This window comes from Meleagris gallopavo, chromosome 16, assembly GCF_905368555.1.
Source record: "Meleagris gallopavo chromosome 16, MGAL_WU_HG_1.1, whole genome shotgun sequence".
Lineage (NCBI taxonomy): Eukaryota > Metazoa > Chordata > Aves > Galliformes > Phasianidae > Meleagris > Meleagris gallopavo.
This window is the reverse complement of record NC_139419.1, coordinates 2,819,091-2,846,174: the sequence shown is the minus strand read 5'-3', so window position 1 is coordinate 2,846,174 and position 27,084 is coordinate 2,819,091. Positions and strand designations below refer to the sequence as shown.

At 43.9% G+C, this 27,084-nt stretch overlaps 1 protein-coding gene across 2 annotated transcripts in view; it reads left to right on the top strand.

The window, feature by feature from the left end:
• The window catches only part of MAD1L1 (mitotic arrest deficient 1 like 1), a 321,728-nt gene that overhangs the window by 193,975 nt on the left and 100,669 nt on the right, over positions 1 to 27,084 (top strand). For both annotated transcript variants that reach the window (XM_085237768.1, XM_085237767.1), the window contains exon 16: positions 11,860 to 12,067. In XM_085237768.1, the coding sequence (XP_085093894.1) occupies positions 11,860 to 12,067 (208 nt within the window). The remainder of the gene's footprint in view (positions 1 to 11,859; positions 12,068 to 27,084) is intronic.

Sequence of the window (27,084 nt, the reverse complement as noted above, 5' to 3'; positions counted from 1 at the left end):
AGTGTGAAATGCGTGGATCAATACTGCCAATGGGTGATTAGTAATTTGCAAACATCAGTAAGAGAATTCATCTGATGCGGAGTTCTGAGTTGGAGAACAAAGTAGTGAAGAAGTGATTGAGGGGACTGAAATAATGGAAACAGATATTTCCTCTCAAGTGAAATGTAAACGTTTTTGAGCTCTGTTAAGCAAGGAGATGGCAGAGATTTGTACTCCTTTCACACCTATTAGAGAAGACAATCTTTTTTTCTTCAGAAATCACCAACATCAAATACACTTTTCCTTTATCTCTCGATCTTTTTTTTGTTGTTGGCTGTTGACCTGCTGGAGGGTAGAGTGTATAAATTCATGCATTTGTATTCTTTATGACTTTTCTTGAGGCCGGTTATTAATGGCTTGGGTAGATAAATTCTGAGGTGCTCATTCACTGTTCATTATTCTATTGTGGGAAGGAGCTCCTTGGTTTCTGTTGATAAATCCCACACACATCAAAGGCCATCTGTGGGTATGTGCAGCTTAATGGAATGGAAATAAGTAGTTGTGCCAGAGCATGTTGTGGTGGCTTCTTGTGTGGGGCTGAACTGCACTCTCTGCCTTGGTGACTTTTTACCCAAAGGCTGAAGAACTGGTTTCCCACCAGGGGGGAAAAAAAAACAAACCAAAAACACCAGAAAGCTGTAATTTCCTCAAGTCACAATTTTCTTTCATAAAAATGTTATGATTCATGTTGATGGTGGGGAAAGTGATGATAGAATCCAAGCCTGAATTCTGAATAGCAGGAAGTACTGTGTTTTGAATGAGGTTTTTGTAGGATGTTAACAGTTTATAGGTTGACCTAGCAGTCATAACTCTGAGAAGACTTGGCAGTATAGCTTGAAATCATTGCCCCTCCACGTCTCAGTGCAAAATGTGCTTGCTATTTGTCAGTCCGTTAGTGTGGTGAAGTACAACTGGTGGAATAAAACCAAATGAGGGACATCACAGATGCATTTCAGACCCTTAAGGCATGTACTGATATCTGCATGGTTTTGTGTTTACCAAATTTATTTCAAGGTGGAGTTAAATTTTGTTTTGGCTCAGCTTTATAGCAATCTGAGTTTGAATAAGGAAGATGTGTTGGAGATGAATTGATGCAAGTCAGGTTTAGCAAGTCGACAGTCATTTTGCTAATGGACCACTGATTCCAGTGTTACATTTCTAAACCTTTTACTGTATCTTTGGTTCAAACTGCATTTAAGAAACGGATGAATAGCAGTTGAAGCCTTGCTGGCAGCTAGGAATCTTTTTTCCCCCCAGTGGAAGCCAAGGCAGTGTATTGAAGCATATGGTTGTACTGATGTATGTCCCCCATGTGGACAGTTGCACAATGTTTGGGATGTAATGCCAGGGGATGTAGCTAATAGTACTTTAAAGGTGCAGCATAAATCAAAACACCTTTCCTTGTGTCAGGAAAGGTTCCCTCTCTGTTATGGGAGCAGAAGGCTGCAAACTGGTTTTACTCTCAGGCATTGCTCTAAGCTGGGTCCCTTGTGCTATCTGCACCATGTGGACACTGCATCTCCTCTCTGCTCCTCCTCACCCTCTGCATTGAAATTCTTTCCTGCAATGAAGTCTAGTTTGAAATTCCCCTCAAAGGCCTATGAATTTATTCACCTTTGGGGACTTTCCAGGCCTCATCAGTACAATGGGTAAAACAAAAACAAGTTACCAGCTCTTCCTTTCTCAGGCCATATGTAACTAGTGTGGAGTATTGATTTAGTTTTGATGTGATGTAGTCTATAAATATGCATGAGGATTTAGGGTTATTTAACTGTGCTTTTTAATTCTCCTTGCATTGCTGACTCTTCCAGTCGAGGCTTTCTTTGTATGCACAGCAAGCTGCTCTGCAACCACTCTGTTCTCACTGGCTGGGACCTCTCTAATGTTTGTTAATCCCAGTCCTGTAGAAACTTCTAATGTGCAAGGAACAGAAGGACACGAAGCAGTTCCCTTTTACATGAGGACCAAGATCCTTTTGGGGGCTGGGTAGGGACCACAAGGCAGTTCCTACCATAGGGTTAGGAGGAAGGAGACAGAGACATGTCCCACACTCTTGGAGAAGAGGAAAAGAGCTCTGCTCATCGGTGTTCTTACAGCTTAAATAAAGAAGGTAACCTGACCAGATGGTGAGAAGAGAAAGAAAAGCTAACATCTGCCCTGAGGAGGGGCAGTGAATGTACCCTCTAAATTGATATCCAGGTTTTTTAGAAACTCCTGTCTCTTAATTGAGAGAGAGAGAGAGAGAGAGAGGGCAGAGCAAACAAATGAGGGTTCTGCATATTCAACACGTTTAACGGAAACTGCAGTGACTCTTTCTGGTGAATAATGTAGGTAGCGGCATGGATAATTAAGAGGTGTACTTACATGTATATACATAATTTTCTTTTTTTTGATACAATGGAAGCTCCCTACTTGCTCTCTCACTTCTCCCTCTACAGAATTCTCTATTAGTGGAGAGGTGTTCTCTGGTTAGATGTCATGTTGGTGCGGGGGAAGGTCAGCTTTTGTCAAGACAAACAGAAGACTGTGGCTATGGGGGGGGAGGAGAGGAAGAAGGAAGAAGAAATAGAAATGCCAATTTTTCTCTAGCTTTTCTTCCACTTGATGTGTTGCAGGGACACATTTTGTTTTCTTCATTTTTATCTTCTACTTGGCCAAAGCAGAAGGAGGCTGGGAGGCAGTAGCATCTCACGGTGTGAGGCTGCAGTGGAGCTTGTTTAACCTGGAGCACGTTTGCTGTAAAACCCACTCAGGCACTGACCGGCTGCTCAGAGACTGTCAGAAATGAATCCTCCAACCTGCTTGCGTCTGTCAGAGCTGCTGTATGATGTGGAAGGGAACTTGGCTTGCTCTCGAAGCAGAGCAGCTCCCAGCTCGAGGCAGGGAAGTTGCTAATGAAAGTGCTAGCTGCCCTGCGCCCGCTACCAAAAGGCACTGAAGCTGCCTCGTAGCCTGTCAGGTCTGAGAATGCATGCAAGGACATGCAACAGTACTTGTATATGCACTAAATTACAGGATCAAATGGTGCTGGACTGCTTGAGGCCTTTGGGAAGTTGTGGTGTTGCTGTTAATGCCATCGCTGCAGCAGCCAACCTGATGGACAAACAAGCTGTGTGAGTGGCAGCTCTGCCTGTCACTTATTTCTTTGGCTTGTATATGCTTAGCTGAACTTTTGATGTGTCCCACATCAGATCAGGAAGGTGATTGCTTCTTACATCGCTATTTTCATTTTCTCTTTATGTAAGATAGCATCTGAAAAACACTTTTGGGGTTTTGCTTTTTCATAGTTACGTATACTAACTAGAAAATATTATTCTGCAGTTTTTCTTTCTTTTCAAAGGACCTCAAGTCTTCATAGAGGAGCCTCTGCAACCTTATTTCACTCTCTTTCCTCCCGTTTGAGGAGCAAGGATCCCACACTAGCACAGGGATTTGTGATGCTTTTCTCCTCTGCAATCTCCCCTTGCAATCCCGTCTCAATTTATTCCAAAGTAGAGCTTTACAAAGAAACACAGAATTACTGAGACATTAAATTGCAATCTACAGAGCATTGCTGGGAGGGAAAGCTTTGGTTGGGTGTCTGTATTGGAGTCATTGCTACAAAAACCCCTCGATTCCGATATCTTCCATCTTTTTGGTTTATTTGTACAGTATCTGTGCACATTGCATGCACAATAAGAAAACAGAGCGAAGTAGTCAACTACTTTTTAACTTCATGCTTCTCTGGAAAAATGGGTTTTGGTCTAGCATTTCTCAGCAGTATTCTTAACTGGAGGTGACTTCATTCATATGGGGAAGTTGACAATTTTTTTTTTTTCTTTTTTGAAAGTCAAATCTACGAGAACCAGCATTTCTTACTCTAGAGTTAATTCTTATCTCTGGAAAAAGGAATTTTAAAGTGGAAGCTATAATCTCTTTGAGACTGTTTTCTAAATCAATGTTGATTCTTTTCCCTTTGCCTTTATCAGAGGTTTTGAACCATCACAGGTCTCTGCACACTACCAGAGTGTAACTAACAGCAACTTCTTATGAACTTTGTTTTCTGGAAAGACAGAAATCTTTGGTTTGAAAAGGCAGAGTAGAAATCCTGAAATTCAGAGCTCTGGGTGGTAACAAGCTGTCCTTCAGCAGACTGTGATTTTCTTCAATTTCAATAAAGGGATGAGCTGCAATTGAAAGGGACAGTGAATGCTTGAATGTATTTTTCTTCTCAATTATCCCAACTTTGTGTCATTCCTTGTCTTGCTGTCCCAACTTCCCGATGTTCCCATTGCATTTATTTGTGTCCCAGACCTCTGAATGCCCTTACTCAATGCAAATTATAGGCTTGCATCCTCCAGGGGATATTGCATTTGGAAGTGGTATAGAAAAAAATCTCCTTAAAACTCTACCTGAAAGGCTTCAGCAGCACGGGTGAGACAATTTATTCTACTACTTGTGTTGCACCAGTGCCCGAGATGTTGCATGATGTAGCAAAAGATATGGTCTGGTGTTAGAGCAGTGTGATTAGAGCTTTTTGTCTGCAATATATCTTTACTCAACTTCCTCTCTGTCTCATTGCTAATTTTCTGTAGTTGCTGCAGTAAAAGAAGGCCGTAGGGAGGAATATCAATGAGTACGTGTGTGGCAAATCAGATGTGGAAGGAAAAGGAAAATGGTTGAGAAGGATCTCTGGGGAAGAAGCAGTTCATCCAGGTGTTGGAGGTGGTGGTATTGATGGAGTGAGGAAGGGGTTGGAAAAAGAGCAGGATAATTATCCGTGGCATTGCATGTGAGAGTAGCGATCTGAAAGCCGATGTGCTGGTGGGAACTACAGCAGCTACTGGGGATAGAGAGACATAACAGTATCACAGAGATCATCCTTACCTCTGCTGTTCTGGAAATGGCTAATGTGGGTGCACAGGAGGCCGCAGCAGAAGGGCTGCCTGACCCGCAGTGTGCAGACCAGAGGTCACGTAGTTGGAGCAGAAGATCGACCTTCATGTTTGGGGAAAAAAGGAGCAGGAGTGGAGCTGCAGTGGCTGCCCATATTAATTTCTGCTGCCTGAATGTCAGGGATGCGTGCTGCTGATATATACACAAAGATGATAGGGAAAAATGTGGGAAAGAAGGTGTAGGGTACCAGCATGTGATCTGGTGGCAACTGGTGAGTCCTGCCTCAACACCCAGCACCTTCTGCTTGTTTTCAGCTGTTTGATTTCAAGTGCATGCGTTCTGGCAGAGGAATGAGGAGCAGGTGGTGGCGGTTGCTTATTTGTAAGCTTGCTCTTTCTCATCTTTGCAATTCACGTTTGTTAATGCAGCTCCTGTTCCATGCTCTGTAGAGGTCCCTTGCTGTATTTACCTTCTGTGGCAGAGGGATGTGGGGCTGGGCTGTGTGCTGTGCCTCGTGCCGGGCACACAGGGACTGCCTTGGGATGAGGTTTGTTTTGGGTTTTGCTCTAATCGCTTCAACAAGCCTGAGCAAAGAAACTGGAAGAGCAAAGCCAAGAAACAATTTCCATTAAAATGGCATTTCCCCAGGAAGGATTAAGCTTTCTGAGACTGCCTTGTGCTGTGTGGAGCAGTGCCTCGTGTATTTGTTCAAGGGAGCTGAGCATCAAAATGAATCTTATTTCTAATATTTCTTTCTAAAACGAAACTGGTAAAAGTAAAGGTAGGCCAGGTGAAGGTGCTCACCTGTGTAGCCAGGCTGACTCTCTGTGATACTCTACTGCAACAGGAGCTGTGAGTGCGGGGGATTTGCATGTGTCTGTCAGGTGGTAAATCCCAATTCTGCCTTCCTGCTGTTTTTTTTTTTTTTTCCTGGTTTGTTTTGTTTTTATTCTCCATGTTAGAGTAGGATTTCTGAGGGGTATTGATGCAGGACTAATGACAAATGATTCTGGATATAAATGACCGATACTCATCAGCTACAAAATAAATATGTTGAACAAAGACTTGTAATGATTTGTGACTTCTCTACCTTGATAATTCAGTATTTATTACCTGTTTGCAGAGCTCCTGTGTACATGTGTAGCTGCTTACTCACAAATGCCACGTGTTTTCTGAAGAGCAGTACTGCTGTACAGAGACCTGAAGCCGTGGGGAAGGCTTCCATGCCTGTGTGCTGTTACCTGCCTTGGAGAGGCTGCAGATAGAAGCAGGTGCCTTCCTACTTGGCTGCTTTTGAAGCACTCCCTTCCCACCGCCCTTCCAATTTCTTATTTACACATTGTATCTGTGCTTAAGAAACTTTCTCATCTATCTCCTGCAGATAGATACAGTCATTATTTGGGATGTTCTTCCAAGGTAACTATTGACCCATCATTCCTTTAAAGCTGATAGAATCTACTAATCTCCTTAAACTGTTTCTATTTAAGTTCCATGATATAGAATAATGCCTCCCAGTCCAGCAATATAGAAAACTTTCTTTAAGGAGATGGAATGGAAAGAAATGCCTGAGCTGAGAAAGCAGCAGTGTGCGTTGCTGGTATTTGGGTGGCACTTGTTCTGTGTGAGAGCTGTGCAAAGGAAGAAATGGTCCTTCCCTGGAAGAGCTTCCAACCGACAGCCTTTTCTCAGCAGGGGCAAGCACAAGCTGTTGCATTGCAGGCGCACAGCGATTAAACTCAGCTGTCCATATGCTGCAACAGAACTTATTGTGCTGCTCAGAAAGCCCAATCTTTGAAGGTTGATAGACATCAGAGCTATGAAAAAATAAGGCACTTAGCTGCATGTCAGCCTTGTCTATGGGTTTTTGCTTGCTAGTGCAATAAACAGGAGGAGCCTTTGAGAGTAGAGTGGGAAGGCAGTTGATAATCCTTGATAGTGCTTGCTGTCAGTGACAGTCATTGCCTCCTTGGGATGTATGAACTTCTTTAATCTCATTAGTGATGTTAGATGAACATACTCTCAGTGATGCAGGCTATTGCCTTGGCCAGCAGTTCTTCCTTCTGATGAGGAATATCTGCAGGAGATGAATAGATCCTAAACGAAATTGTTAAGCACTGAATGTTTCATCAAATGAAAAGTAGTCAGTGTGGTTTTAGGTAAGAACGAAGTACTTGTGAGCCTGTGAAAGTGAAAGCTTTTATAGCTCCTTGAGAAAAGACATCCCTGAATTGGGACCGTGCAGTTCTCAAGCAGTCACAAGGAGAGATGCCAGATGAAGCTCAGCCCTTTTCAAGATGCTGTCACTGGCAGCTCTCATTGTTCTTCTAAACAACTACTCTTCTAAGGGAAAAGTTTCTGTTTTCCAGAGATTAAAGCAATCCTGTCTTCATTCATTGTTTTGTCACTTGACTGACTCTTCCCTAATGGGAAGATTACCGGGGAAGTTTTTGTGCGATAATTCTAACAGGTACACCAACATACTGACTGTTCGCTGATAATATAAGTTTAAAAAATGACACACAGCATCTGCACAATTATCTTTTCAAGGTATTGTTTTTTTCTGAACTGGGAGAAGGAAGCAGGAGGAAGAGCAGTACCATCTGACTTGGCTTTGTATGTCTGTTCTAGATGGCAAATTGACCCTGTTGCAAACCCTTTTTTCCCGTAGTTGTTTTTTTTTTTTTTGTCAGAAAGTTTATTAGTAGCCCTGATCTTAGAGAATTTTTGTTCCATGTCCCAAGGTGTGCCTGGAGCATGCTGCATTAAGGCAGTGCTTGTGTGGTACGTCTGCTGTGTCTGTCTCACGTGATGTCTGTATGATCAGAAGTGGTGGGATGGTGCTTCTCAGGGTTAGGAGTGTGAGGGTTTTTGTGTGTGTGTGCCCAGGGCATGTCTTGGGTGCAAAGCAACATGATTCACAAAATGTAGGACATTAACATGTGGAGTCAACAAATCATCTTTGTGAAATGTCCAGTGCTCTTCTGAGAGCATGGAAATGCTTTTGCTGCCTTAAGCACCAAATCAGCTAGTTAGCATCTTTAGCATCTTACTTCCCAGGAATGAATAATTCACTGTACTGCCTAGTGTCAACCAGGCTTGGTTGCAATCAATCAAGATATTTATTGCTTCCTTCTAAATGGAAACTCTGTGTACATTTTTCTGACAAATCTGAATTACTGGCTTGTTGTTATTCCTTGAAAGAAGAATCAATGAATGCCAACAGTTCTCTCTAGTTGGAGTTATTTACTCTTCAGCGTCTCTACAATTGCCAAATTTTTAAATATTGTGAAAAAGAGGGGTGAAGGGTGGGCTGTGCTGGGAAACCAGCAGTAGTTATTTTTGCTCTCTGGCCACGATGTGCAATGAGCAGAACAACCTACTGAGGTATTTCTGAATGAGCCAGGGAAAGGGCAGTGCTTTACTCTTGTATCCCACCAAGGAGTTTGCTTACAGATCTTATTTTGGTTCCATCCCTAAAATGTCTTATGCTTCTATATGCAGCCATCTTGATCATAAGTGCATTTGGATGATTCTGATGTTCAGGCCACACTTGGAGTATGCATTTCACACCTCTTGGAAAAACTCAGCATGTATTACAGTGTATTGTGAGATGTTTTTTTACCTCACTCCTTGTCTGTGCTGGTTTAGCATGGCAGCAGCAGCTGGAGCTGCTCTTGGGCAGTCGCTTTGGGATTTCCAATTCCTGCTCAAAGAGCCTTGTGCTTGGCAGAGTCCCTTCTTCATGATGCCTTTCAAATGCCACTGTCTGTTCTGCCTCCTAGATTAGAAACAATATTCTAAGCAGAAAGATGTTTTAATTCTCTCCCAGTGCCTGTGACACCATTTTCCAGGCTTCCATTGCAGAGCTGAAGGGACGAAATTCCGATCAATAAGATTTAATGTATTATGGGTGAAAAGGCATTTGACGAAGAAAACCAGCTATCTACATCTTTTCCAGAGCTAAAAGGATCCGAGGAGGAGGAGGATGTTTGCTTTTTTCAGTCTCAGGTTTCTTAACAGTATTAGCATTTGAAGGAAGTGAAACCCTTCTGTGATAGTAATGCTGCTTTGCTGCCTTCTCTGTTGAGCAGTTTCCAGCTGCGACTCTTCCCAGAGCAACCTGAGTCACTCCCAACCTTCAGAACTTTGGAAGAACACTCTAAACATTAGGAGTTGTAATGCCACTTCTGTTGTCTGGCGTTATGTACGTGTGCATCTGATCCCTTCCATCTGAAGCTCTACTGTACACCATTTCCATGGAAAGCTTCCTGCATTTGTTTGAAACTGTGGTGTCAGTAATTTTTGCAGAGACTCAAGGAGCACTGTGCTTGGTGCAGCTGTGTAAGGCAGCAGGATGGTCTTGAGGCTGAGGGTCATCTGTGAGTTTGTGTTCTCCGTTCATTGCTGCCACGGTGATGCCAAGGGGCCTCGAACAGGAGGCTGCTCCTGTACCCCTCCTCCCCTCGGGTATTGCATCTTCATGCTCTGTTGTTGGGCTTTCAGTGGTAATCTCTCCTGGGGTTTGCACAGTACCTAGCTCACTGGGATCCCTGTCTCACTTGGTTTCTTTAGGCATTACTGTAATATAAACCAGCAGCACTAATATTTTAGCTGTAGGGAGAAATGTGCTAGTTTGATCTGTGCTGTGTGGAATAAAGAGAAAGCTACTGCCCCTAGCCCAGAAGTGTGAGTAGCATAGCAAATGTATTAGTGATCTCCCAGAAATGTTAAATGAGATGCATTGTACCATAGCCCTCAAATACAGCCTTCATATCACAGAGGGTTTTTAAGAGATTTGCCTGTCTCAGTGTAGCTTCAGACGGACACGCTCAGAAGGGCTGGAGAGCACTGGAAATGAGGGTGAGCTTTAGAACTGAGTTTCTGAGCATGATTTTCCAAGAGTGCATGTATTAAAAGGAAAGGATAAATAGACTGAAGAAGCTCAGAAAGACAAAGCAGTGCAGCTTCTTGGCAGCACTTTGTAGAAAGGCCAGAGAGATATTTTAAGAGTAAATAACCAGCAAAACAAATGGGCTGGTGCTGCACATGTTAAAGCAGTCTCAGCAGGGAAGGGAACAGCAGCCTGAGTTTGTAGGGTTTTCCTTCTCTGCTGGATCCTGCTGCTCTGTGTCTCTTTGTTACCTGTGAGTTTCTGCAGTGCTGGTGCAGTGTGAGATCGCAAGTGCTCCCTGCTCGAGCCAAGGAGAGATCTCTGCCTGACACTGTGTTGGTGCAGCCTTGCTCTGCAGCTCTGAGTGTCATTTTTCAAACCACTGTAAACAGCACCACAGACTTTGCGTTTGAATCTGCTCTCTTGAAAGGCAAAAGAGGGCAAGGAGTGCCCTGGCCGTGCTATGAGAGTGTGAGGGGGGAGAGCCCTGAAAGGCAAATAGCACCAGGAGTTGGGCTGCCTGCAGTGGGAACCGCTTTGTAAATGGCAGCGTGTTGCTGGAAAGAGTAGGTCTGATAGACTTGGTGTTCCCTCTGTTAAATATCTTGGGGCTGCTACTTGAGGTCCCCCTCCTTCAGTTCCCATCTAAATATCTTCAGGCTGAAGCTGTCAGTGGGATGATGTTCACTCTTGGTCCTGCTGCCCATCCGTCTCTTCCTCTCCATGGAAATAAGGTCACAAAGCCCCATTTCTGTGGGCTGCAGGTCCAGTGCTGCTTCCCCCCCATGTTCCTGGGCACCACAGGGCCTGAGGTGGTGTGAGAAGTGTCACCACCAGGTATGTGATAAGGCATGAAGAGCACTGCTCTGATGGTGGAAACACTCAGCTGGAACGAGGGCCTTGGCTCTCTGTGCCTTGTTTTCCCAGTTCTGTGGTGAGTTAGCCCCAAGTTCCCGAGTCCTCTTGTGTTAGGAGTTCTTCACACCCACTCTTTGTATGGGATGAACAGATACCATCTCCTCACTTTGTTGAGAGCACAGACCTGTCTGTGCTGCCCTTCTGGTGCATGGATGGAGTGTGTTAAGTGGTTGCAGAAGATGTTTGTTAGCAGAGCAGTGTGGGGTCTGCCACCAGCAGCATTGAGAGTGAAGTTGTTCAGTCTCTTTTGGGGGCTTTGGTTTGCCCCCCAAAAACACAAATGTTTCTAGCACATTATTTATGAAAATTAACTGATGGAATTGGGATAATACCTGCCTCTTGCTGCTCTTGATGGTTAATTAATGTTTACAAAATCACTTCAGGTCCTGAGATTTAATTTGAAGGAAATATATTACCATATAAAATACCTTTTTATACAGGCAGTGCAATAGGATTTCAGAGTGCTGGGGAAGCCAAGATTAGCATATGTTTTACTACTTTTATGGTTGTGAGGCTTCCCATAGTTTCTGTGAAAATTGTCTCTCTGAAATCGCAAATATAACATCAGTGTTTTCCTCTCACTTGGAAGAAATATTAATCTGCTATCTTAGAACTTGACTGTTTAAACTGCTATAAATGCAACTAACCTCTGAGAAAAGAGAAGTGTAAAATATCTTTTGACTTGCTTGGGGTGAGCTGATACAACTTGCTAATGAGTCCACCACTGCAGTCATATGGATGTTGCTGGCTCGTACCGGTAATAAATTAGGCTGGCACTGGGTGTCCTGCTGTAGTTTAAGTATGCATTTGCATGTTCATTATAATCTCCTTCTATCAAGAGATTTAAAATACAGCAATAAAACTTCATTTCTGGAGTTAAATTTAACAATGGAGGTGTCAGCCAAGGAGCAAGCTCTGTAGAAGGTTGTGGGTTTTTCTTCTTCCCAGAATAGTGAGAGGAAGAGAGGCAATCCTGGTTCAGCTGGTCTGGACTTTTGGAATAACACATTATTACTGCATAAGTGTCACACCTTATGCTGTAACCTTTTTCATCTTTATACAAAGAGCAGTACAGTTGGGTGGTCTTGGAGTTGGGATCTGTTACTCAGTTTACTTTTGTTGTTTCTAACACGCAGGGTGACTACGACCCCAGCAAAACCAAAGTGCTTCATTTCAGCATGAACCCTGCAAGCCTGGCCAAGCAGCAGCGCAAGGAGGAACAGCAGCAGCTGCAGGAGGAGTGTGAGAGGCTGAGGGAGCTGGTGAGGGTGCTTGAAGCCGGCGGCTCCATCCATGGGAATCTGGAAGGAGTCGGGAGCTTTCAGTCACCGCAGGAAGTTGCAGGTAGGCTGTTGGCTTCTAGGCATGAAGATCTTATTCATCCATACTGCCAGAGGAACTGACTGCCAAAGCAGATGGAGATGTTGCAGACTGTGTGCTTGCTGGGGTGGTTATGAGGAAAATGAAGAGAAGTGGGGCTGGTGCAAGAGGTGTGTGGTAGCAATCCAATGGCAGGTTGGTTCAGGGGGGAGGTGGTAACGATGAACAGTAATAAGCCATATCATTTGCTGATGAGAAATGAAATACCAGTATATCAGCTTTCCCATGCTGGTGCTGCCGATAGAGTAAAAGGAAATATTTCTTTCCTTTCAGGGCTGCTCTAGCCCTTGAGGTAGTACAAACAGCAGGAAATAACTTCCATAGCTGCAGGGGAGCAAGTGGTTGAAATCTTTTCAGACCTGGCTTAAAACAAATTAATATTGTTTATCAGTGTATATGTGCCCCATTAATCACAGTTACATTCAATACTCCATGAAAATAGAATACATCTTTCACTGAGCTAAATACATTTCACAAAAATCTGTGGCTCTCCTCCAGTACAGTCTGTCTTCCCTTCACAACTGTGTGTGAGCCTTTTTAGTACAGTAACCCCTAAGTCAACACCTCCAAATGTGCTCTCAGACTCTGTAAATCAAGGTAAGGATCAAAAAAAAATGTGACCCATCACCTACAAGAGTGAGGTGGCTGAGCTGAGTCGAGTTGTGCTGCAGAGCCCAAGAGACCTTACTGCTGTAATTCTCTCACATATGCTCTGCCCTCAAAATGTTTTGTTACAGAAGAGAAATGTAAGAGCTGTGAGGAGCTGACCTGATGTGCTCCAGCAGCACGTACATGGGATGTGTCCGGAGGTCAGAGTGCTCCCTCAGATGTGGTGAAGAGGGCAGAGCTTTCCTCTTGAGCCATGTGTGTCAGAGACTTGAGACCCATGTAGAGGCAGAGCTCTGACTGAAAAAAAAAATAAATAAATAAACAAAAGAAAAACAACCTCACAACAAAACATCTTTCACTGCTATGGCACAAAAATGGCACTCTGAAAGCAGCTTGCTTGTTTTTCCACTGCTGAAACAAAAGTATTTTATTCCTGTTAAGACTGTTTCAGTCTCATAGTGGAATATGCTAGCATATAGTCTTAGAAATATGATGGTGAGAAGTATAGAAGGGGTGGTTTTAAAATGAAGAGCTGAAGATGTACTAGAGGTACAGTGATGGTTTGTCACTGTTGTTCGTGGATGCTCCAACAGATGCATAAGCATCTACTTCCCAAATGTTTAAGGAAGGCCATCTTTGCCTGTAGGAGCATCCAGTCTGAGGTCCCGATGGGATATGAGCACTTCTCAGGGATAGTGTTTACCTTACAGTCTGCATTTGAAATTTCACTGGTGTTTAAATTACAGTGGATGTGGCTGCCTGGTGCCCTTGCCTGTCACTGTGGCTGGCAGAGCTGATACTGCAGAGCCCACAGCTGGCACTGCCCCTAAGCCCTGCATGGAGAGTGACGGTCAGGGGCAGAGACTGCAGAGGTGAGGTCAGCTCTGTCTCTGCAGTTGATGAATGAGCCTCTGGGGTATCATCTGCAGTAATTAGACCATTTCTTCTCGGGGAATGTGTTGCTCGCGTATGCCTTCTGTGATTTGTTATTCATAATTATTCTGCTGCCTTTCATGCAGTTGCTTTTAGCTGTTCACGAGGCATTTCTGTGCTGGGATGTTACCAGGTTTGTCTTTAGCTCATAAGGGATTCATTTTTAAAGCTGCTTTCTCTTTTTGCCTTTGATTCTGACAGGAAAACAAACAGCTCCCTGGGTGTCAGTGTATTTCCAGCTTCTCCTATATATGGTGTGTTTTGTGTTTTTTTTCCTGTTGCCCCAGTCCTGTGCTATGTCATTCTGACGACTCCGGTTAAGCTGGGAAAGAGCATCGGTTGCAGAACCTAGCAGGGTCAGAAATACTTGGGTGACAGTCTCTTGCCATCACTTATCACAGGCACAGGAGGGCCCTCTGTATTCTCTAAGTGTCTCTAAGTGCTTATGGAAGTGTTTCATGATGAAAAAAAACTGTAGGTGAAGGATGGAGGAGCCCTGTGGATGACTGTTTTAGAGGTCTGGTTATATAGAAGGATCTTGATTGTTTTTCTTATGTGCTTGTGTTCATCACTGTCTTTGCTATAAACAATCCTAAACCATCCTTTCCTGTGCAGGGAGCATTCAGCAGTATGGTCTGATGTTAAGATCCCATGTGTGTTAGTGAGGATGTTCGAGGGATGCTGGGGATGTTATGGCACTGTGATTACAAGTCTGCGTGGCATATCTGAGCTGCCTTTAAGTTGGAATGCCAGCTTTGGCTGCTTTGCTGGGGCAGGGCAGAGCTCCTCAAGCACACTGTGCAAGCTGCATTTATTTCTGCATTGATTCCATCCTGCTTAGCTCATGCTGTGGTTGCAGTGTGGATGTGACAGCTGTTCCAGGGCTGGTTTAATAACAACGTGGATCCTCATGGCTAGAAAGCTTAGATTGTCTTCCTTGGGAGAAGAAGCGCAAGATGTAGCTTTCACTGTTGTCTTAGGATCTCAACAGCTCTGCCCACAGGAATGGCAGCAGTGGAGAGCTGCCATGTGCCTTCTATTTCAGTGTATTTTTAAGGTGTGAAATGAGGAGCTGGTGGCAGAAGCTCCTCTGCTCTGTTTGTCATTGTACAGTTGGCTGCCTTTGGGAGGGAGCTTTATTGTGCATAACAAGGGAGCGGTTTTCAAGGAGGTTTGGGGAATTGTTTCTGGACAAAATGAGGAGAAATCAGTATTTTTCTTGCACCCTGTTTTGTCAACTGCAATACCTGTGTATGCATCTGACTCATTTGGTGCATGCGAGAGGCAAACACCCACCTCTAAACTTGTAAAGAGGGAGACCTCTCAGTGCTGCATGGAATGCAGGGAGACCACGGGCTGAACTCATGAGTAGGAAGAGTGGATAAAAGCAGGGAGACAGCAAAGGTCATCTCTAAGTTTGCATTTTTGCCTCTTGACAGTCAGAGGTAAATGTAAGATTTTATCGTTCTGTTCTGCTGCACAGCCTGAATAGCTTGTTGGCACAGGTGAGGAATTTGGGTGGCCTGCAGCCAGTCAGGTTTGCTCTGTTCAGCATGCTTATGTGAACTGCAACAATTGCACTTCAGGTACAAAGGATTATAATTACACCAACCAAAAAAGGCATTAAGGACTGTGATGTTGATGGTTTTGATAATAATGTATTGGCCATTATTAAATTCATTCATTGGACCGGAGCGCAGCACGTTTTTTTTCTGATTGTGGTTCCAACTCCTGGATAGGTAATAAGGAAATTATTACTGTGGACGTTAAAGCTCATTAAATGTGACTCTATTAAAAATCAAGGTTATGCTGGACTTTAAATCTTTTTGAGCATAACCACTGGAGGCTGCAGCACAAGCTGGCAACTTGCCACGTAGTTCAGTGGTCCTTTTCTCATTTATGCAGTAATAGTCTCTTAAAATGGGTACCAGTGCTATTGCAAAGGAGAGGCTTGGACAACGTGAGCTATAACAACTTTCTGTCCTTTTTCAAAGTATAAGAATTGCACGCGGGCTTGTGCAGTATTAATGGGGCAGATCTGTGGCAGCCCCATTAAGGGAATGGGCTGTAACTTTATGGGCGTTTTGTTTCTCTCCCGGAGCCTCCGTGGGTCTGGGTTGTGTAACAGCAGTGTGCACCAAGGTCAGGCTGCCATCTGGGAGCGTTTCTCAGTCCTCCTGCCTCAAACAGGGATGCAGATTGCAACAGCTTTAGGAAGGTGGTGCAGAGAATCACTGCCCAGATTTGGAATCTGTTCCAGTACTACGTTTCTTTCTTGTGCTCTTATTGCTTTTTTTTTTTTCTCCTATACCTTTCTGTATTTCAGACTGCATTTGTGCTTATTTTTTTTTTCCCTTCTGATCCATATCTTTATCTCCTGTTTTGCTTCAGGGCAGTTCTGTTTAGATTTTTTTGTCTCGTTTGGTGCTCTGGGTTGGGCCTCTGGGTTGGTTTTTTTTTTTTTTTTTTTGGCATTCCTAGAGATGGAGTTTGGTCTGCAAGCAAATAGGTAGGTGGCAGTACCAGCTGGTGGGGAGCTGAAGGATGCAATACTTGTCTCTTGGAGTGGAGCATGGGTAGAATAGTGCTGACTGTTTCCATTTGTGATCTTATCTCAAAGGTGACATGCTTGAAGATTCCTGTTCCTGACTGCAAAATGCAGCAATGCAAATTTTCCACTTGCTTTCATGATTTATTGCTATCCCATAGGTACGGTGGTGCACTCCTTTTTTTCACCCAGCTTCTTCCCATAAGAGGAAAAGTGCTTTTAGTATTCTTTCTGTTGAGAGAGAGACTGATACCCCTGCCAGAAAGAAAGATGGGGAAATCAGCTGACTTCATCTGTCTGTGGAGAATTTTGGAAGTGGGCTATTTTCCTTAAACTATAATTCCACCAAAAATGAAAGCTAGTGATCAGTGTGAACAGCTTCTGTGGTTTTTTTTGTTGGTAAAGTAGGGAAAAAGGCTCCTTGATGGGTACAGGGGAATCTCACTGCAAGGCTGATGTTTGACCTGAATAGAGATGCTACATTGTGTGCTAAGCAATAGCTGTCTCTAGCATCACAGCTATGTCAGTGTCTTGTAAAAATGTTACTAATTGGAATTAAATTGGGTAATGAATTAATACTAAAATAATCTAATCCTGTTAAAGTGACAAGCCAGAGATGGTAAAATTTGTCACTGTCCCAGCATGCTTATGCTTCTGATGAATGTGTTTCTGAGTACAGAAGGTGACAAAAAGGAGCAGATGGAATTGAAAAGTTGCCGTTCTCCATCCACAGTTGTCTGAGCTGATGGTGCTTGGGAGTCTTGATGCTCCCTACCATCTGCCTGAAGGACATCCGTGTGTGATGAGGGCTGCACCTGTGAATGAGGTGTGAGTTCACCTGACAGAGTTCTTCTTAATGGGTGGTGGGTGAATGCAGTGCCTGCATTTGCTTTGCTCTGCCGGTCCAGCAGGGCAGCTGCACAGCAGCCCTTGTTCAGCCCCAAAAGACTTCTGAAATGACTGTTCCTGATTCAGAGAGAGTTTGTTAGGTGGTATTTGTCTTTGCAGTTGTAACAGGTCAAGTCCCCTCCAGCTTTGTACTTAAGGAATTGCCTTCTTTGTAAAGAGACATAAAGTGAAGGTCTGAGGTGTTTGCTGTCTCCAAATGTTAAGGGACTTCTAGTAAGAGCAGGATGTTAGCCTTTGTGCCTTGTACTTCAAGTAATTGCTTTCTGTGTATCCCAATCTCCTCTGAAGCTCATAAAGAGCTTGTCTTTGCCTCCAGTGTTTTGCTGTGCACTGATGAAGTTCTGTCCTTTCAGTCCATGATCTCGTTGGGGAGAAAAGTCATTCCCTACTGCTGCCTACACCACAAACACTGCATGGCTTTAATGCACAAAGCACACAGGACAAATGTTATTAGCAGCAGACCTTGGGAGCTGCTCAGAGCTTGCACACCTCCTGTGCTGACCTTGTGCTCTTGGGGGTAATCCCCTCACCTCATAGCTGGTTGTTATCATTATTGCATTTATGGGGCTAGTTTTTCTACTGTGAGACATTTTGACCGATCTGAGACCTGAGTAGTATATTAAAACTGGGAATAAGCAGATTGTTTAAATAGATCTTAGTTTGATTTCCTTCCATATCATTCACATTCCTTTGTCCCAGCCTAGCAATACAGATGATGAGGTGGGAGCGCTAAATAAACCTGTTTTCCTAAAAGGCTCTAACCAAGCTGAGCCCTCCTGCACTTCATTATTGACTGTGATGTCATAGTTGGTGGGCAGAGCCTATAAAACCCTTTTACATTACAACTGTGTCAATGGATTTGGGCAGCCCACCCACAAAGGATGGGCACCTTGAAGGCTCTGTGTCCTCATCCAGCAGTAGATGATGAAGGCTGTGCACTACTCAAGTCAGCACAGGGGCCTATAAAGAACCAGCTTTCATGGCTTGATGAGAGTATACTATCTCAAGAGGGCTGAAAGAAATGTTCTCAGGTTTAAAAGAAAAAAAAAATTGCTTTTATCATACGTGGCATTTATCATCTAGATAGATTCCCAGCTTTTTTAGAGATAACACAGATAGGAAGTCGTGCAGCACTGGATATATTGAGCAGTGTGCCCTGCTGATGGCAGCATGCCATGAGCCTGTTAGGTATGTGCCCCTGGGTGCTGCAAAGCCATGAGCCCTGCAATGTGACTGAGTGCTGCAGCTGGGTGGGATGCTGTGACAAGAGGTGCTGAGGGACATTGCTGGGACTCAGACTCCATCTGTGGTCCAGGGATGAGAGGTTTATGATCAATTCTTGGTTCTGGTGTAGCTGCTGAGTGTGCGAGGTTTGCTGTGAGTCGAGGGTCATAGCAGAGCCTGTACTGAGCCGTCACAAAGAGCAGCAAAGCTACCAGTTTTCTTCCTTGCCTCTCTTTTCTGTGTAGTTTGTGTGGAGTTCATGAGGCCATATGTTCTCTGCTCTTGTAAGAGACAGCTTGTGGACCTGCAGAGTACCTCCGTGCAGCTCCACTATTCCTTGAGTTGTTTTTATTTTAAAGCATTTCCTACCCTCTGGCGAGGCACTATGTAGAAGCTGATTTTAAGTATTTACTAGAACCAGACCCCTTGCTCCAGAGGGGGGAAAAGCTGCTTTATCAAGAAAGAAATGATAACATAAGTTGGGAAGAGAAGATGAAAAAGAAGACAACTGAGTATATGTGATGAGAGGATCAGAGTGAATCACTGAACTATGAGAATATCTTCCAGGATTTATTTGGCAAGGGATGTGTCTCTGGACTTAGAGATCCAGTCCAGAATCTGGTGGTGGTGGAAATGAATGGCACTACAAGAAAATGATTGTGGGCAGAGGGAGGGCTGTTTGTTTCCTCAGTGGATGTTTGTTTTTTTTTTTTTAATTCAATACCAGTTTAGTGAAGTCATGCTGTTACGACTGAAAAAAAGGTCACCTTTGCTGAGGCAAAGAGGGAAAGTAGAGGCAGCTAATGTCTAGTTACAAATAGGCAGGAGGCAAGGCTAGAAGGCTTTGTGGGACCATGTATGTCAAGAGTGTGTGTGGGCATACCTGGAGGATCCTGGGCTTGACAGGCAATACTCTTTCTCCTCCTGGCTTTACAGTATGTGGCTTTAGAGGAGAATCAGCAATAAAACCACTACTTCTAGGCCTGCTGACTTGAAGTTCAGGTTCCCTGTCCATCAGTGGCTGAATGAACCATAAAGCAGCAGCAAGGATGAGTTGTTCCTGCTGCCAAGCATGTTCTTTCATGTCCCTGTGTAACCCTGTTCCTCTGCTGTAACCTGGGGAAGTCCAGAGCATTGATAAGGAGAGAAGTCAGTCAGCAGCATAAAGACCTTTCCCTCCTGTGTTTTAACCCCTTCCCTCTTCACAAATCACTATAGAAGCACCATTAAACTTGTCCCATGAGGATGCTGGCACATGGCACATGATGCCCTTTCTTGCCTTGGTTCTTGTATATCGTGCTGTACTGACAGTGTCTTTATTCTCCAGAGACATGGCAACAGGCCGTTCAGCTTGTGGGTCTTGGTAAAGTTTGGTGCTTGAGTTTTCCTGCCTGGCTGCTGGAGTCAGGCTCTCCTTACACAGCCCAGCAGGTGAGAGCCAGGGTGCTCCTGCTCCATGTCTCCAGTCCAGCAGTTCTCCCAGGGAGAAGGAAAAGCAGTATTATCTGCAGCTGCCCTTTGGATCCTGTGGGGGTTGTGATATGAGCTGCCTCTTAAAGCACTTTGCATCACAGAGCAGCTTTTGATTAGGAATGATGTGCCATAAGGCCTTTGGATGTTCACAATTGAAAATGCTCTTTCATTCATCAGCAAGATTGAGAAGAAAGGCTTGTGCTGATGTCTCAAATTCAGGCTGACACGATTTCCCTGACTTTAGAAAAACCAGCCTGCCGGAGCGCTCCGGGTGGAGAGCTCAGATCTTTGCATCTTGGCAATGGATTGTTTCTCCTGGAAATTAAAGCTTGATGCCTTTGTGAGCAGTAGAGTGTATTGGAAATCTGGCTGAGAAACTTTGTAATGAGTGTTGAGAAACAACCTGAAAAGGTTTGTGCTGGCAAGGTGAATGTCCCCTTGGTTGGGGATGCTTGCTGGGTTTGGGAAAGGGAAAATACTGAACATATTTGTATGCGTTCTCTCAGTGTTATCTAAGATGGAGGTAATCTTGTTATGGCAGATTGGTAATGGGGGAAAAAAAAATAAATTACCGAATTTGCTTTTTTTTTTCCCCTCTGGAGTCCACATTTCAATTTCCAGTTAGATATACTTGTCTGGGAGCTGATGCTTGACTGTCTTCGCAGGATAAATAGGGACTCCTTAAAACTAAATCCCAGATGAGGTGGGATGGATGCATAGAGGCTGAGAAATAAAGCATCTCTACTCGTTCCGCACATCATGTGCAGCTAATGTTCAGATGCTTGAGAAGAGCTGTGTATATGATCAGGATTACCTGCTTGTGACTCTGTGGGAAGCCATTTTCCCCAGGCAATGCTATTCTTCAGTCATGTTCTTGATTTTTGTTTTCACTTAGCCTGATTATTTAGTGGCTGCAAATGAAGTAAAAATAAGGCAGTTTCAATATTCTAGAGCAATGGCTGTATTTAAGAAGTTTATATTTGATGAGTAAGTTGATGACATTGCATTATGTGAATTTGATGTGCAAACTTGTCACCAAAGTGTAAACATAGTGACAGCAGGACCAGCAATTCTCAGCCTAATCAAGTAAGCCAAGTAACACATTCTTTGAGCTATGGAGTAATAGAGACTGATTTGCATATTAAAATGAGAGAAGCTATATAGATCCAACAATTAAGTTGATATTCTAATTGCGTAAAAGTCAGGAGATTCAAAGTTATGCTTTCTGTATCAGTTCATTTGTCACCCACATGTGTATGTAATATTTTCAATGACTTCATTTGGTATGAAACTAATATGCCTTAAGATACGTGAAACATTGGCTGTTGAAGAGAGGAGAGCTTTGGATTTGCTGTGTTGGAAACAGACTCAGAGCCTGAGGCCTGGTCTGCTTAAAAATAGCGCAAACAAACTCCAGGTAATTTCTTTTCTAATATTCTAGTAGATGTGATGGGAAGGAGAGTGCTGTATTCAAATGCAATAGGAAAAAAAACCCCATTGATCTCAGCAGACCTTGAATTATATCCTTAACTTCTTGTTTTCTTTTTAAGGAATAATCTTTATTTAATTGCAGATTCGCACAAGTGCGCTGGTACCGCTAAGAATTCCATCAATATATGGATTCTGTCCTTGGTGTTTATGCTGGTTTCTCAGTACTGATCTTGCATTCAGATAAGCACGCACATATACAGCTACCCTTATCTACACGTGCTGATGTGCTGATAGATGAATGCTTGTTCCCTAAGCTCACAAAAAGCTATTCACATGCCAAGTCGAATGACTTTTTTTTTTTCCATAATCCTCTTTGAATTAGATGACAAAAAGAAAGTGTTTGAAAAGGTTAACTAATGGATATGCTTTTCTTCCTGATGAGGAGAAGAAAAATGGGGAAGTGCTGGAAAATGGTCAAGCAGAGTTTTGATCCAGCTCCTCTAATCAGGTTCATTCTAAGCAGTGGGTGACCAGGGGAAACGTTAATCCACAGTGGGTTTATGTGCAATGGAGAACATTCATTTGGAAAGCAATCAGCGTATAAAAGCAGACACAATTAGTTTTCCATCTTAATTGTGGCGCTTTGGTCATTGGTACCACAATGTGATAATGTTATGCTAGTCCTTTGAATATGGTGCTACATAACAACAGGGTAAACAGGAAGGGAGGCACCCTCCTCTCCTGGGGTCTTCACGCATACCCACCTGGTTTGCTGATGCCAGGCAGTGTCGCAGTGGTTGCCAACAGAGTTGTCTGGAGGATGAGCTAGAGGAGAAATGGGCCCAAACCATCGCCCCCTCCTGGGGGCTCTTTTACAGGGTCACATGCTTTAACTCAAGTTTGTCTGTTGTTAACAGCTGTGGCTGCTTCATGCTGCAACATTCACAAGATCCAAAATAGAAAGGCTTCAGTTCCTCTCCATTATTTGTCCTGTGCAGACCTGGGATTCCACAGTACAGAGACCTGAGCACTGCTGTAACGAGCTCTTGGGGTGGCATAGGTTGGTAGGTAGATGGCATTCTGCGTGGCTTTGGTGTGGTTTTGTGCCAAGGTAGCAGAAGCATGAGTTTAAATCATAGCAGGATGTAAGTGTCGGGGGAAGGACATGTCTGTCCACCAGGGATTTCTTAGCAGCTGACAGCAATCTGTTATTTAGGCTAAACTAAAGCTACCCACTATGGTTTATGTAGACCTGGCAGCTGATGCAGTCTTCGCTTGTTATTTCAGCGTTTCCACATCATCACCTGGCACTGCAACAGAGATCTGACTTGAGCTGTGCTCAGAGAGCAGTAAATCAGTGCAACTTAAGGAACAGCATATTCATTCTTGTACATAAGAGTTTAGCCTGATGGATGAAAGTCAGGTGGATGGGAAGCTGGTTGGAACCCAACTCTTGCCTTTTCCCTCACTGCCTGGCTAAGTAGGTCTCTGTCTTCACTGAATAGAAGAGTCTTGTATCCTGTATGTATCCTGTTGGAGTATCATAGCATAGTGGATTATTGGGTAGGTACGTCGCTCTGTGAAGTTACTGTCTGCGATGATCAGATACTGTTATAGATGTGCAACAGAAGTATTTCTGTTAAATAGAACAGAGACTTCTGCAAGGAAGGGCCAGAGGCAGCAGCAGCAGCATCCTCCTTCACTAGAGACCGCAGATGTGTCATCAAAACTCACCGCTAGTGGCATCAAAGGCAGCGTGCAGATCTGAGAGATTCAGCAAGACTTTTCTGAATAGGCTGATAATGATGGCTGTGTGCTTCCCCTTTCAGAATGCCATATTGCCACGGCCTCTCTGAAATGAGGCAGAACTTAGGGCAACTTTGTCTTGTTAGGCAAAAGTGGGAAGAAGAAATGTTAAGTCAGAACTCGTGAGGTTCCATCTGCCTAACAGGCACTGAAGGTGCTGAAGATGTTTTCATAAGCAGCCATAATTTGAATTAAATCCTGGCCAGGTTGCTTCCATAATAATGTGCCTGTGCTGTCCTCAGTATATGGAAGTGTGCCAGTGCATTTGTAAGCTCCCTGCAGAATGTATTTGGACTCCCATGGTGTCACAAGGGGTAGTGGAAATTACTCTTATTACTCTTCAAAGCACTTCTTTCTGCTGTAGGATCCTTCATATTTTACAACTTGGGGGGGAGGGGGAGGGAAGGAAGCAGCAGAGAAAGGGAGCATTACCTTGTGCTTGGGTCGTGGGGAAGTTTTAGGTGAGAAGAATTTAAGCAAGGTGTTCCCATGGATGGGAAGTTTTCTTCAAGGTGACGTCCTAGGCCAAATGGAGAGGATGCTTTTGCAGGGCCTGGGAACAGGTTCAAAACGAATGGCATTCTAGTGACATCTCAGGTAGCTCACAGTCCCAGGCTGCTCACCCTGTGGGCAGAAATAAATAAGGATAAAAATTAGCACTGCTCATATCGCACTTATTGCGGTGTGTTAAACACTGCTGTTCTCTTCTGACAAAGGCAACGCGAGCCAGGCAGCTCCATCAAATCAGGGCAAATGAGCAATTAGCCAGAGGTACAGAAATAGTGTTTAGAAAGGTATAAAGTTGCTCTGAGAGCTATAAAATGTCTCTCCTTGTTTTGTGCGTGGTTTAGAGTGGGAATGTTTGACACTTAACAAAAGCTGACTAATTCTTTGTTGTTTCCCTCTAACGATCAGAATTCAGGGGAGGGCTGGCTGTGACAGGCTGGAGGAGCATTGCAGTGAAAGCAGAGCTCTTTTTAATTAGAAAGTCCCTTGGATGATTTACTTTCTTAGCGATTGGAGCGCTGGCTGGTTTAAATGTGTCAAGCAATGCTGACCAGTACAATGCAGAGTTGTCAGCTCAGCTTCTGTTTTGCTCTTCAGAAATCAAGGGGTGAAGCCTGTTCCAACGAGGAGAGTCTGTGATGAGAGGAATTATAGCTGCAGCCAGCCGTGCTAGAGGCACCACCATCTGCTGTGAAGTCTCTGGCTTGAATTCCAGCACTTGTGGTAGCAGGCGTAATGATGATAATATTTTCCACTTCTGTAGCACCCTCTGTCCAAAGGTCTCTGAGTACGCTGAGATGCTAATTAAGACTCGTGGCACCCATGGGAGGTGGGCATGAGCCTCCACACTGTCTTTTCTTGCTTGCAGAGTCTAAACATGCTGTCGGTAATCTTTGCGCAGCAATTCCTTCTGCTAGGAAGCCCTGAAAGAACAAAACCTTCTCACGCTTTTGTTAGCACGGGTGAGTTTAAGCAAGGGCTGCGTTCAAAGAGGCAGTCTGACTGCTGGTAGCTGCTGGAGCAGGAGGTTGGAAGCGATCCCCATGCTCCACAGTGGGCTCAGGGCGGCGGCAGCAGAGGCTGTGTCTGCATCAGCTGTTGCAGAGTTGTTAGCTTCTTTGTGCAAGTTTTGCTTAGGTCTCATAGCTCCAGTCCAGCCCTTCATCCATAGCCTTCTGAGAAAGCTGTGCTGCTGCTTATGGTGACACTGCAAACTGTCTGTGCAGCGCTCTACAGATAAAGAAGTAGTCAGGAGTTCTGTCTAGAGGGCTTTTCTCATGCAGCTTTATTTTACTTACTGTAACCCAGTCTTGTAAAAGGCTAACAAGAAAGTATTCTCATAAGCTGCAGGCAGAGGAGAGAGGAAATGAATGATTAACATTGCATGGATCAGCAGGAAGGAGCAGTTCCATTTGGACAGAAACCTCTAATGCATGATCCCAGTTCTGCGCTCATGGATTCACAAGTTTGACCCTGCAAAGGTCCAGTTAATGTACTCTGCAGTGGAATGGGGACAGTGCTCTTCCATGGAGTGCACAGTGTAAATAAGACCAACTGGTTAAGATCGAAGTGACGCCCACAATTTACCATTTCTAAGAGAAAAGACACTGTTGTCAAGCATCATATGGTGCAAGGGTATTTTTGTCTAGTAAAGACAGTTGTCCTTGGAGATTTATGCATAACATTAAAATGAGGAAGGTAGGGGAGCAAACCCTTTCTGTGCCTAATTACTGTTGGGTGCTGCATGTACTTTCCTCTATTATTTACTTAATCTTAAATGCCAGATGCTAAAGGGCACCAGCATCAATTAACTGCCTAATTAGACTTGCAGAGAAATCATGCGGCCTGGTTATAGGCAAATTAAGCAAAACCACTACCAACAAAAAACAAACACAGAAGCTCAGGGCTGTCTTTGCAATCATTCTTACAGCTCTCCATGTATACAACTTGCTCTCATTACTTGCCCAAAACTCTCTGGAGCACACAGTCTTGGCGTGGCTGGTTGCAGCATCACTTGTTGATGAGTTATTGATTGAGTTTGGATCAGGTGTTCTTTACAAGAATTTGTGTGGGACCTCATCCTGACTGATAGAGGAGCTTGCCTTCTGCTCTGTGTCCACGCTGCTCACCTGCAATTGTTAAGGTTGGGAAAGACTGCTGAGATCAAGTCCAGCTGTCAGCCTAGCCTGGTGAAGACTGCACACCATCCTCTGCTTCTGCTGAGATGGCTCTTGTGGCAGTCTTTCTGTTCTGCAATGCTTAGGAGGCAGCCAGAAAGAGCCCTCCTTCCTTTTCTACCTAATAACAGGGAGCAATATGCTTTTATTCCATCAGTTCCCACTCTTATCCGTGAGAGTTTTCACTGGAGTGAAATGCATTCATTTTTGTTTCACCCAGGCCTCTAACTCAGTCCGAATCTTTATCTTGCAAATAACTTTAACAAAGTAATAATCAATACCCTGAGTTCATGCATACAAAGTTCTTCCTTGCAGGTTCCACCACCTCTCTGATGCTCTGACTTGGTGTCGTTGTGCCAATGTGACGACACTTCAGTGCCTTTGCAGCCTCCCATGTTTTACAACTTCTGCTTTGTTTTTAGTGCCTGAATGCATTAAGATGTCCCAAAACTTTCTGGAAGCAAGGTGTGCTCAGTTCCAGGGCTTTGCTCTCACTCTGTGCCCATGCTGCCTCAACGCTGCTCACTCTTTCTGAAAACAAGCCTTAGCCCTTGGATAGTACTTTATTTCTTCAAAGCACTGTATAAACATTAGCTAATTAAGTATATATAACATGCCCTAAAGTATGCTGGAGGAAAACTGCAGCGCGGCATTGAAGTTTCCAGTCACTTGATCCAGTGTAAAATCTGATTGAATCGCTAATTATTTCTCAAAATTCTGTGCCTAACGACATGTCTCGAGACAGGAAGATGAGCTGCAGCCAGGAGCATAAGGAGCTGCACCAAAGGGGGGTGGTCAGGTAAGCTCTGTGTCATTTCGAGAGTCGGTTTGACTCTATGCACTGAGGTAATAAAACAACAAAAAACAAGAGCTGCAGCTTCTTTGGATCTTTCCTGTTTTGATATATATAATCAGCTCTACGTTTCCTGTTGAAATGTTCATTAAAATTGCAGCCCCTGTGATTATGCAGCTGCCTAATTCAAATCAATAGGGCTCCTGAAACAATTTCAGATATTTTTAAATGCTGCTGCAGAACTTCCTTGTTTATGATGTTATGATTAAGTGACTTTTTCCTGAGCAGTCTAAAGAACTTAAAGAGAAGCTGAAGAGATTTTTATTAATTATTATTTTCTTACCCTGAGCGGCTGTGAATAATGCAGCCCCTGATTTATTGCTTTATCTTAGTACAGCCCACATATTCCAGTTGACATCCCAATCAGAAGACCAGTGACACAGGTTCTTTGTAATTCCTGGTGAGCCATAATTGACTTTTGTTTTGGAATCTTAACGCAAACAAATTACACAGAGCATCAGATGAGTAGTTCTTGGAGCACAGCAGCCACTCTGCTAACAGCTTGCAAACT